This window comes from Haemaphysalis longicornis, unplaced genomic scaffold (assembly GCF_048455015.1).
Source record: "Haemaphysalis longicornis isolate Haplotype H1 unplaced genomic scaffold, Haemaphysalis longicornis Haplotype H1 scaffold_2, whole genome shotgun sequence".
Taxonomy (NCBI): domain Eukaryota; kingdom Metazoa; phylum Arthropoda; class Arachnida; order Ixodida; family Ixodidae; genus Haemaphysalis; species Haemaphysalis longicornis.
In genome coordinates this window covers 279,870,840-279,883,297 of record NW_027526295.1, presented here as the reverse complement: position 1 = coordinate 279,883,297, position 12,458 = coordinate 279,870,840, and the positions used below count along the sequence as shown (strand labels likewise).

General features: G+C 47.3%; 1 protein-coding gene across 1 annotated transcript; it reads left to right on the top strand.

Moving 5' to 3' along the window:
* Positions 1-3,734: 3,734 nt before the first annotated feature.
* LOC144170759 (putative SERF-like protein) lies at positions 3,735-10,536 on the top strand. The gene is made up of 3 exons (XM_077700744.1): positions 3,735-3,965; positions 4,320-4,443; positions 10,187-10,536. Exons 1-3 carry the CDS (start codon positions 3,959-3,961, stop codon positions 10,251-10,253), a joined length of 198 nt encoding a protein of 65 aa, XP_077556870.1. The 5' UTR covers positions 3,735-3,958; the 3' UTR covers positions 10,254-10,536.
* The last annotated feature ends 1,922 nt before the right edge of the window (positions 10,537-12,458 follow it).

Below are 12,458 nucleotides of genomic sequence, written 5' to 3'. Positions count from 1 at the left end.
GCTGCCTCTGGAACTTGAACTTGGCAGTGTTCAACGCACAAACTCTCTCTAGCGAGGGAAGCTTAACTGTACTATTAGAGGAGCTCTCGGACGTTAAATGGGATGTTGTTGGGCTAAGTGAGGCTAGAAGAACAGGAGAAGGCTTCATAAAACTGACTAGCGGACATATTCTGTGCTATTGGGGACCTCACGAAAAGAAAAAGCGCGGGGTGGGATTTTTGATCCACAGGGAGATAGCAGGGAATGTGGAAAAATTCTTCAGTGTTAACGAGAGGGTCAGAGTCGGGATCAAGCTCAAGCTAAAGATAGTACAAGCCTATGCACCAACAGCTAGCTGCGAGGATGAAGGTGTAGATTGTTTCTACGAAGATTTCGAATCAGCAATGGCTAAGGGAACAACACAGCTTACGATTGTGATTGGGAACTTTAACGCTAAAGTAGGTGCAAAGGGAACAGGAGAAAAATCTCTGGGAAATTTTGGAATAGGCACTCGTAACAGTCGAGGAAATACACTGGTTGAATTTGCGAAGAGAAATAACCTCAACCGATTGAACACGTTCTTTTGCAAACGGAAAAGTAGGAAATGGACATAGAAAAGCCCTGACGGGATGACAAAACATGAAATTGACTTTATTTTGAGTGACAACCCAGGCAGTGTGCAGGATGTGGAGGTTCCAAGCAAGATTTGGCGCAGTGATCATAGGATCGTTAGGTGCAGAGTAAGGCTAAATCTCAAAAGGGAAAGAAGGAAACTCGTAAGAAGTAAGAAATCCAGCATCACGTCAGTCAGAGACAGGACGCAGCAGTTTAAAATAACCCTTCAAAACAAAGTCGCGCTTTTAGAAGCTAAAAACGAGGACAGTGTTGACACCCTAAATGACAACCTAACAGCAATCACAGGGTCAGCAGTGGTATTGGAGGAGCAGCATGTTGGAAACAAACCGGAAAACTAACTCGGCAAACAAAGAAGCTTATTGTGGAGCGTCAGAACATGAAATTGTCCGCTACGGTGGATCAAATTAAGTTAGCGGAGTTGTCAAAATTGATAAACAGAAGTAATACAAATGACATTCTTGTGTACAACATGGTGGTCATCGAGGAAATCTTGGAAAAAGGAGGAGGCTGGCTATTGGCAGAGACAGAATGTAGCTGAACAGGGCAATATATTGCACAATATGGACGAGATAACAAAAATAGTGGAGCGATTCTACACAAGCTGTACGGCAGCCACGTAACCCAAGGGAAACTACTGATCCTACAAGCTTAGCTTGTGACGTCCCGCTATCAACTAAAGAGGAAGCGGAAAAGGCGCTTAAGGACATGAAAATAGCAAAAGCTGCAGGCAACAACGGCATAACCATAGACCTTCTAAAGGAGGGTGGAGATATAATACTAGAACAGCTTGCTAAACTATTCTCACAATGTTTAAAAGGACTTTAAACCCAAAGCCTGGAAAAACGTCAGCATAATTTTAAGTCACAAGAAGGGAGATAACAAAGACCTTAAAAACTACAGACACATCAGGCTTCTGTCAGTAGTGTACAAGCTGTTTACCAAGGTAATAGTCAGCCGCATAAACGACAGCCTAGACTTCCAACAACCCAGGGAACAGGCTGGGTTTAGAAAAGGATACTCTACAATGGATCGCATCAATGTTATCAACCAAGTAATAGAAAAATGTGCAGAGTGTAATAAGCCGCTTTACATGACATTTATAATTATATATTATATATATTATAGTTATATATTATATATTTATAATTTATATAAGGACCAAGGAATAGAGGAGACCTATGTAAGACCCCTAGACGACATATAGGAGGAATGCACGGGCAGAATTGCCCTTCACAAACAAAGGGATAGATTCCCTATCCGAAAAGGAGTGCAACAAGGAGGGGCGTACATTATGACGTGTCCTCCTTCCTTGTTCCGAGAAGTGTTGCCACGACTACGGTCTTTCTGGGTCCGAGCAAGTGTTGTAACGATTACAGCGAGCGCTGGAGTTTTATTTTTTGGCCAATTTTGGCCAATCTGCCAAAGGTCTTGGCTTGACAAAGGGTACGCTTGACTTGACAAACGTGCGCCGGGGACGCTGGGCACAACATTGGCTGGACGGTTGTCGCAAAGTATGCACACACGAGCGCTCAACATTTTCTTGGTAATTTTAACTGTGGCAGAAAAAATATTTGCTGACCAGCTTCGCTGTTAAAAGGCATTTGCTGTTCGCGCGCATTAACTGGGATTGTGAAGACAACCGTCATGGCTGATTGTTCAAGCAAATTTATGAACAATCCATTTAGATTTTCGCGCAGTGTATGTACTTATATTTGGCCCAGGAACTCTTGATTGGTCATAGTGGCGGGTCCTAGCGGGAGAGTACGGGTGGGGGGCTATAACCCCTTCCTCCACGTTAAGGGCCAGGTAAAGCGTGCGGAGGAATTTTAGCAGTACCAATAACCAAACAGTACGTGCGTCTCTCCCTTACTCCCCAAAAGGTTGGTCTTGATCCGTCTTGGTGGTGATAATTTGAATCAGTCATGTTCTATCATTCCAGACTCAGTGCATACAAAAAACAGCCATTGGTGAAATATTCTGCATGGTCTCCCAAGAGGAAATTGTTGAAAAAATGCTTAAGCCATTCTGCTGCAAGCTGGAAAGACATGTCTTTCCTGGGCAATGTAGAGGTTTTACATGCTAATATAAATGCCTTAGTGCCTGCTTTACTACTACATACAGGGTGTTGCGACGATAACTGGAACACTTTAAAAAATTTTCCTGAGCGATCCGCCGCTCTGTTCGCGCTCAAACTTCACACAAAGGTCGCATTTTGTGGTCTATTTTGTTTGACACCGGGAACAACAACGGTACTTACCTGTTTATTCTGAAAATAAATAAAAACGATTTTCGCCTATGGGAAAATGGCCGCTGATCTGGACGTGCGAGCCAGCGCAAGTTGATGTTGGAACGACGGAACCACCTGCAGAGTGAAACGCATGTTTGGGATTCACGTACGGAGCCAAATGGTGCAGCAGACGATCAGAAAATGCACCTAGAAATGAGCTAACAGACGATCAGAAAACCCGGTTTTCTGGCTCGCACGTCCAAATCGCCGCCATTTTCCCATAGGCGAAAATCGTTTTTATTTATTTTCAGAATAAACTGGTAACTACCGTTGTTGTTCCCGGTGTCAAACAAAATAGACCACAAAACGCGACCTTTGTGTGAAGTTTGAGCGTGAACAGAGCGGCGGATCGCTCAGGAAAAATTTTTAAAGTGTTCCAGTTATCGTCGCAACACACTATGCACAACTGAGAAGGCAATTTACGAGACATGGAGGAAAGAGTATTCTATGAATATTCTACAGAGTTTCATGCAAGTATGAAACTTTATGAGGTATTTCCTGTATTTGTAATACTACAAAAGTTTGAGTCCACATCGGTAATTTCGAAGATTTTTTAGAAGCTGTCAGGAATACAGTGTCATAGAAAAATTAATTTGATTGGTGACTAGCGTGACGAAAATCACAACCAGTCGCAAACTTTTGATTGTGGTCGACTTAGCTATGGTTTTCTTGTGGCCAGTGTCGGGCGAAGTTATTTACTGGCAGCGAGTAGAGAATGCTGCGCGTCGAATTACCGATTATTTCCCGTAATATTACCGCAATCAAAAATATCCTACCTGTTAAATTCGCCACTAGGCGGATGCTAGACATTAGCGCTGTGTTTTGCCACTAGCGCTGCTAGCGCCGGCGGGACGGCGGTTTCCGAAGTGGCGGTGGCAACCTTGGGTCGCTCAGCGTATCGTGATCCGTCGTTCCGCTGTACGACTCCGGTCGTGATTTCCTCTCCCAGTGGGAAATCCTCAACTGAACTTCACTTGGGCGTCCTTCAACGAGAGGAACTCTCCGCTGGAGGTTCTTCGTTTTACCGCAGATTTACTACTCCTATAAAACAGCGCAATGACTCGTAAGTAGCCCATGCCACCTTCTAGGCCTAACGCGCAACGACGGCGGTGTTCCCATTTTTTTCGCTCGTGCCACGGAAGTAGCAAAGCTCGTCTCCCTCTCGTAAATTAATTGTTCCTTCCTGTTGTCAACGCCTTCAAAGCTCTTGGGAACACAGTTTCTGATTGCTTCGCGTCCGCTTGCTAACGCTGAAGCTGGGCTGCCTGTGCATTTCGGCGATTATTAACGCGTTTTTTTTTTTTTTTTCTCAGACTGCCACGCGCTAAAAGGTCGTGATTTACGCGGCCTTGTTATCCTCCCCTTCCGCGTGTATATTTAGAACGAACACAAAAGGATTCCCGCGTTCTTGTTGCAGGTGGGAATCAGCGAGAGCTGGCCCGCGCCAAGAACGCGAAGAAGCAGCAGGAATTGACGAAAAAAAAGGCTGCAAACGACAAAAACGGCAACAAGGGCCTAACTCTCGAAGAACGCCGGCATAGGTGAGCTGTGCGAAAGCATCCATGCGATCTGGTGGACAAGTCGTGAACGCCCCGTCGCATTTACCATTTTTACGCAACGTTATTTAGCTTATGGCGGGCTGAGTCGAATAATCTAACTGCGAGGGCTTCATGTGTGTGATCGGATTTCATTCAGCCGATTTTGTAGTCACGTGGCCATTTTTTGCCAATACCTTTTATGGGGTGACAGGTTTTCGGTTAGCATGGCAAAGTTGCCAAATTTTATTGATCCCAAATTACTCTGCAGTCATCTTGTACGAATGTGGATATCTGATCTTCAAGAAAAATGTACGTTTTTAGCTTTCTTTTCTATTTTTTTTTCTGGAGTTGTGGTGGGGGGAAACCTGGAGGGGTCATTTTCAAACTTTGTTATACCAGTTTACTTCTCAAAGATTGTTTTTGCGGTGAGATTGTAGTTTCGGCCCACTTAATATGCATTTTTGAACCTCCCAGATCTAGAACTGAAAAGAAAAATGCTATGTGCATTTTGGAACGCTTTCTTTTGTGTGCATATTTGAATGGTGCTGTTACAACAGGTACTGTGATGTGCATTTCCACCTAGAATGTTTAATTTCTGCACTTGCCTATATAAATGTTTCCATTCTGTAGGACTGTGTGAAGACGTTTTTTTTGTGTGTGTGTGTGTAACCTTTTGGTGTAGTGTGAGAGTTGGCAAAGAGTTACGTGATGTTAATCGGTGAATGTGCCTATTTCATTGGCTGAGTACTACGCAGTAGAAGGTTTGAGCGCTGCTTTGACGTTACTGGTGCACTGTAGAGTGGCAGTGCAGCCTTATTGCGACGCTGATGCAGTCGAAGTGCACTGAATGCTTTGGTGGTTGAGATTGCCTGTAAAGGCAATCTCTGGTGTGGCCGTGCCGCGTGCACACGCGTGCTACATCGGCTTAATGCCCCTTCTGTGCCCGTGGCACGTAGCAGCTCGAGCGCATGGCAACTGATGCCTTGCGGCTAATGCTGCAGACTGCAGAATCACAGCTAGGTGCCGCTATCATATCCTTCATCGTCGCAGCTGCGAAGCTTCATAGTCCACAACAGTAATCATTGGGACATTATGTGGGCGCTCACCTGCACCCACTGCAGTGGGCATTTCCCCTCCTGTATATGCTTGCTTCGTGCATACTTAGGGAGCGTGCAACACCTAAAGAGGGCACTCTGCTCAACTGTGGCTGTGCTACTATCACTCATGTCACCATCCGGTGGCAGGAGAGGTGCGCTCCAACCATCTACTAGGCTGGCATTCGCCATGGCAAACAATATAATCCAGCGAGCTGGACTTCACTGTATTGCCAGCTCTCAATTTTTTTTATTAGCGCTAACGAGGAAATAGGTATGAAATTTCTCGAGAGCAAGTGCATTTTTGATGTCTCTGAGCAATTCGGCAACGCACAAAACAGCATTGTCAAAGGTCGCTGCATCCATCAAGCAAATGTAAACTTGTAAACAAGGAGTCTTCAGGCAGCACGCATGTGTGTGGATCGTTCTTGTTTACAGAAAGCTCTTCATTCTTTGTTGGTTTTGTTGAGGAACTGGGCCCCGGGCCATGGCACCGCTCAGAACGCCTTTCATTCCCACCTCTTCTTCTCTAACCCATGATGGTGATAATGTCCCAAGCTCGTATTCTTCTTTCCTCAACACACTCCCGCCCACGACAATGATTCATGCACACAGACATGCACAGGACCCGCGCAGGAAATACCACAAAGATAACAGCCAGTTCAGCATTCTGGTTGTGATTCGTTGAGCCGGTCGGTCTCAGGTCGTGAGTTGCTTCCTTTTCCACGCAAGCTTCCTTTATGGCTGCAGGCTCCTCTTCGCCATACTCAGTGAACATTGTGGTGTGGCTGATGGCGAGGAAGCGCTGGTGAGCAAGCAGGTCATTGCTGGCACTAAGTTGATTCCCGGGGCGTCGGTAGCCGTCCTGTTCTCCCGGTTCGTCGTAGCCGCCAGGATCATAGGGGAACTCGCCCTGCTTGGGCTGTCGCCTCAGACTGACGAGCTCAGTCTTGTGCCCGCCGCAGGCACGCACGTAGCCAGTGCTGGGTGGCAGAGATGGTAGCTGCTCACTCGTGTGCGCACATCATGATCGCAAACTGCGCCCCCATGCCTCAGGAACGATGATCGTGGCAGCTGATGGGGTGAATTCCAGGAGTTTCCCAGGGGGCCGCCAAGCGCGGTAGTTGAAGCTGCCCGGTTGCTGTCCACGAGCCCTCCGCAACCAGGGTCACCTGACGGTTCGTGCGATCCAAAACGAAGGGCGGTGCGCCAATCCGAGTTGGGGATACCAGGTAGCGCTGACTCAAGCGGAGACGGCAACGGAGAAGCCGGCGCCGGGAGCAACACGGCCATTGTTGTACAAGTGGGAACGGCGCCGCTCGCGACACTTAACGACCACGTGCTCTCTCAGCAAGGAACCCCCACGAGCGGAAGCGATGTTCGAAGCGTCGGAGAACATCACGCTGGACGGGTCCGCATCACCGTACATCGTGGTCATGGGGTCCTCGGAGAGGTCAGTTCCGTGGCTGTCCTGGACGACGACGCAGTCACCGCTGGGCGGGCGGCTGGATACACCCAGTTGTGCCTCAATGGAATTGGTCGTGCTCTCCGCTGGTCTCTGTGGGGGGTCAGACTCGTCGGCAGCTGAGAGGACGTTCCCACAGTCAGAACCGCACGGCTCACACGCAGCGGGAACGTTCGCCACCTTGTCAGCCTCCACGGCTGTGCTGCTCTCACCGGAGGGCACCACGGTGTTGCCGTGCCGCGTGACGGCGGAGTCATGGTTTGGTGCTCCGAGCAGCCACTACCGAAGGAACTGCGGATGGTCTGGCAAGGTACACCTGTGTACGGATCGTGACGACCTTTTCGTCGTACTCATAGCTCTCGAACAAATCGGCTCCCAGCTCGTTCACATCGGTTATCTCAAGGATGCGCGTATCCAGAGACTTCAATGCCTCGTACCTGCTATTACGGCGCGCAGGTGCGATCGGATCTGGCCGGTCGACGTGAGCGGATCCTGCAGCAGCAATTGAATGGCGGCTACGCCCCTTGTGACGGCTTCCCTCACAATGTCGCGGTGGCGGCGTAGTTCCTCCATGGCAGACGGCGCGAACGCAGGCGACCGGGTGTCCTAGGCACGAGCACGAGCGGCAGGCAGGGTTCGATGACGAGGCTCGCAGAATTGGGTAGCTTCCAAAGGATCCCAGGGCCCGTTTGCCCGAACGCGATAAGTGCGGGAATAAGTTCTCAACTACAACTTTAGCGCTGTCTAGGTAATAAGTCGTTTGCCTGAAACTGATACAAACGCTCGTTTAAGGTAGCGTTTCCGTCGGGTTTTCTGGCCACCGGCTTATTTGCTGTGGCCGTCTTCGACTTATTGGCATCTTATTCGTAAGCGACTTAATCGGGAACTTGTGCGTACGGGCAAACGGGCCCAGGCCTAGAGTCCTCGAAGACCGCCGCATCAGGTCAGGTCTGCTTGTGGGTTGTCTCTGGGTTCTGTGTGGGTGGTGTGGAGCGTCGATCAGCCAGCCGTGGCGGGCGCCGCCCAAGGGCAAGGCCTCCGAGATGAGGGAATCACGAAGTATCCCAACCAGGAGTTTCCCAGGCCTCGCGAGCCTTGGAGACGCGCTGCGCCGTCAGGCAGTCCACTGGGCCATTCCTCCCAGGTTTCACGGCATCAAATGTTGAGGAACTGGGCCCCGGGCCATGGCCACGCTCAGAACGCCTTTTATTCCCACCTCTTCTTCTCTAACCCATGATGGTGATAACGTCCCAAGCTGGTCTGCTTCTTTCCTCAACAGCTTTATCAATTTCTCGTGAACAACACTCGAAATCCGACACCTCAGCTAAGCTATCATCGTAGTCTGCGATGTTGGTCAGGGAAAGGCACACTTAAGGTAGGTCGGGAGCTACCCTGAGTAGCGCTTACTTTTCAGGTCGATAAGGTCGTGAAAAGGCAGCCTTTCTGCGTATGCTCAATTCTTGAGACTCGTCCAGACGCCGAAGAGTGTCGGGAGGTAAAAGTGATACTTAAGGTAGGTTTGTGAATACGGGGGTTGCAGTGGTGACTTCCTTGTAGTGAGCTGTCAACAAGCAGCATTTTCATGCTATTAATAAGTTTAGTAGCCGCAGCAAGTCACGAAAAAATTTGACGGGTTTAAACTGCAGTGCTGATCCAATTGTCAACAAAATATGCGGTCATCAATATATATAGGGCTTATCCTCATAAGGTGCTAGCTGCGAAGAGGGACAGCAAGCCGCAATGGCTCAAAGAAATCCCTGCACTGCACAAGAATAGAAGGCGACATTGGTGTTCGTGTTCAACAAAATGCACTGTCATTTCGCCTGCTCTGGATGGCTTACAAGATACCAAGGCACGAAAAGGGTTACCTAGTGAACAGTAAACACAGGATACACACTGACAGTTCCCTTTCTTCAGCTGTAATAAGTGTCGGTGGGAAAATCGTAGGCATGTATTATGACACAGATCTTGCATTCGTCGATGGTTTACCACCAAAAAAAAAAAAAGATGGGCTGGAAACTTAGTGAATATTCTTTTTGTAGCAGTGAGAATGGTGGAGTAGAACTTCCCAGTGAGGACAAACATGTATGCCCCGTTGCTTACGGAATTACTGCCGGTCGACGTTGAGCATATGTGCCACGACACCGCCGGGGAGTTTTCTCCTTTTCTCCACAACGTGGAGGGGTCTAGTTCAGGTCTGGTGCCACAAAAAAGCAGGCATAGGTGCCTGCTCGCAAGCGCGCGCTTGGGCTGGTAGAACGTTTTTGAAGCAATAAATGTTTGTTGTCGAGTGGTTGGTTGAAAAGGAAGTATTGAGCTCATCACTCAAACTCCGCACGCACTCAAAACACTAAAGAAACGGCAAAAATGTGCCTATAGGTTCAGGCATAGAAGAGGTTCGTACACAGCACTTACGACAGTGGATCAACGGGAAAAGGAATAATGTTTTATTTGGCAAACATTCAAAAGAAAAATGCTTACAGACAGTGAACCCACCATTTACCCTCACTACCATTCGAGTTGTGCCGCTTGGGCCGCCGATCTCAGTATCCCCAGTAGGCAGTCTTCTGGTCTGTTGAAGCGGTTTGTAATTGAAATCTTCATGAATGACTTTGCCACAACGTCAACTCAAGCCCACTTCCACACATCTGAAAACCACCTTGTGATGGTTGATTAGAAAAGGGGTGCTTAGATTCACATGCAAACTTTTTCTCCACTCTTTTTCTTTTTTTGAAAAGTAGGTGAAGGTGCTATAACCGCAAAAATGTGGAATTGTTAGCCATTGGCTAGTCCCCATTTCTTGCATAGCTGCTTTGGGTTGAGCAAAGAAAACTGTGAGATTGCACTTTGTGATGAATATGGTGGCCCCCCACGCAAGAATGTAGTTTAACCAATCAATAGTTCTTGCAAGTATTTGTAATATGTGGCCAATACAAACCAAACTAAGCTTCCTCGTGCATTGGTTCATTCATGTGCCCTGCAACCTCTGCCAAGCATGTGTTTGGGCTTTGGTGTAGGAAAACGCAGGAAACCGGTTAACAGGAGTGGCGTAGCAGCGCACGCATAGGCAAAACCAGTCCTACTGTGTGGACCGCAAATGTGCAACTGCAGTGTGAAAGGGGCTGCGAGCTTGTGGTTGCACTTTGCGTGGGAAAATGTTCTTGCCTTGCTTTTCTACTTGCTCCAGGGATGCGGAGGTGATGCGGCAGAAGCAAAAGAAGGCTACGGAGACTCCGCCGGGAACCTCGCAGTGAGGCTGGCTGGGAGGGGGCCCCTCCCAGTGTGGATGGACACAGTGCCGATGTTTGTTCACAAATGCACCAAAAAGAAAACCGAGGCCATGATGCTGCTTCCAGAGGGGAGGAGAGCCAGAAGCGGCATTGCAAGGTCGAGCAAGCTGGGGGACTGAGGGCAAATGTCTTGTCGTTTCTGTATCTAGCTGCAGAACCGCGTGTCCCTACATGCAATGAGGCATTTTCTTACTGCACTTTACATTGGTGGTGCTTGCTGTAAATAAAATTTTTCAAGGCACTTTTACTGTTGTCATAGGTTGTCATTTGCATAGGTAGTTTCCTCTTGTGTTCATGCTCCTGCAAACTTAATGAGGGCAGTATACACTGGATATAAGCAATTATACAATCAAATGCTCACGCAAATTCTTTTTATGTTTATGAAGTATTAAGACAAAGGTAACCCTGGTTTATTTTATGGATGGTAACAATTCTGTCTTTAAACATTCATGCTAGATGTATTTTTAATGGTCTAAGGTTGGATCAGTGCACTTGCCATACCCAATGGCTAGCTTAGTGTGAAGATAAAGGTGGCTCTGCCTAGAGTGACAAACCTTTATTCCCACCCTTGAGCCTTTTAAAGTATGCTGTTGAACAAATTGATTCCTACTTTATTTCCTTAGGCATTTTGAATACTGCTGTATTTGTTTATAAGACGCCAAATGAAAACGATGTTCAGGAGATGTGAGGTAAAAGCGAACACTTTAAAAAAAAATTAGCAGTGGCTTAGCTCGGCTATGCCAGAGTATACGTAGGAAGAGTTAAGGTTCAGCTAGTTATTATTAGCTTTCCTGGTTGTCTAGGATTAGCTTGATTATCATGCCTACTGCTGCTTCAATGACTTATACACGGTATGCATATTTATCAAGCGGTTCTGGGGCAGCGTCGCCAATCGCCCCAGAGCTAAGCTGGTTCCACAGGCGCACGCCAGTGTTGCTGTGATGCACGAGCCATCGGTTCCACACCTGGCCACCCCTCGCATGATCTAGTGGACTAATACCCCTGTCACACGGCAGATCTAATGACATTTAGAGCAAATGTCATTCGCCCTAAATGTCATTAATTCGGTGCTACACGAGAATGCCGAATGACATTTAGCAGCTAACTGAGGTCCCGGACCTCAGTTAGTGGCCAAATGAGTAGCCTCGACAGCAGTAGCGCGTCCCTAGACAGGAAAATTCAGCAATAAACAACAGAATAATGTTTCTAAAAACTGTCCGTAAACTTATATTTCCCTCGTCGTGTTGTTGTTCAAATAAACAGAGAAACAAGCACTAACAAAAAAGAATATCTCGTTCCCAGTGCTCGCGCTACCCTAAAACGGATTTTTTTGCGGACTTATCTCGGCTTGTGATGTCTACTAATGTCACCTAAACCCGTGATTTTCTTATTTGAATTAAAAAAGAATCCTTTGCTATGTTTTTGAAAAAAAATAATATATGTGAAAACATTTTAAATGCGCTTGAAATATTATTTTGCAGTTTTGCGAGCTCGCTAATCGTCACCGCTATCACAATCAAATGACATTTGTTTCACCTTGTAGACCCGCACGGCCGGTCATTAACAGCTAATGCCATTCACTTTAAACGACATTAGATTTGCCGTGTGACAGGGGTATAAGCCGCCACGTGCGGAACGGAGGTCTGCGAAGACACTGGGCGCGTGGGGTGTGCAAGGTTCGCACAGGTCCTTGAAAACATTGAAAACCCTTGAATGTAGAAGTGTAAATTTCAAGGCCTGGAAAGTCCTGGAATTTTCAAAGGGTCTTTGGAAACCCTTGATTTTTCTGGAGAGAACCAATCGCCCTATCTTTTCACAAGAATTTAAAGTGTTTGTCATGAATTTTAGGTGTTAAAAATGTAAAGAAACATTGTAACAATCAAGTTTCAGTGTATTGCGTGAAATTAAGAGTTGTGGGTTCTCATTATTACGAGGCAACATTGGAAGCAGCACTCCTCAATAGAATTCATGTCACGAGGCAATCCCGTGAAAGCCGGCTTCTGTTCTCTATCTTGCATGTTTCATCTGGTCTGGACAGCCTTTCATTGCATGTTTGCTGTGCCTCATGCGCTCCATCTGCGATTGCTTTTACGTGCAAATGGTGGACGTGTACATAGTTCTTCCTGCCTTGCAGCGACACTTGCTGAGTTAATTTCAGCTGATACTCTT

Bases quoted from the DNA above. Each gene is read 5' to 3' on its own strand.
- LOC144170759 (XM_077700744.1), top strand. The intron at 4,444-10,186 runs GTGAGCTGTGCG...TACTTGCTCCAG, and splicing joins CTCGAAGAACGCCGGCATAG to GGATGCGGAGGTGATGCGGC.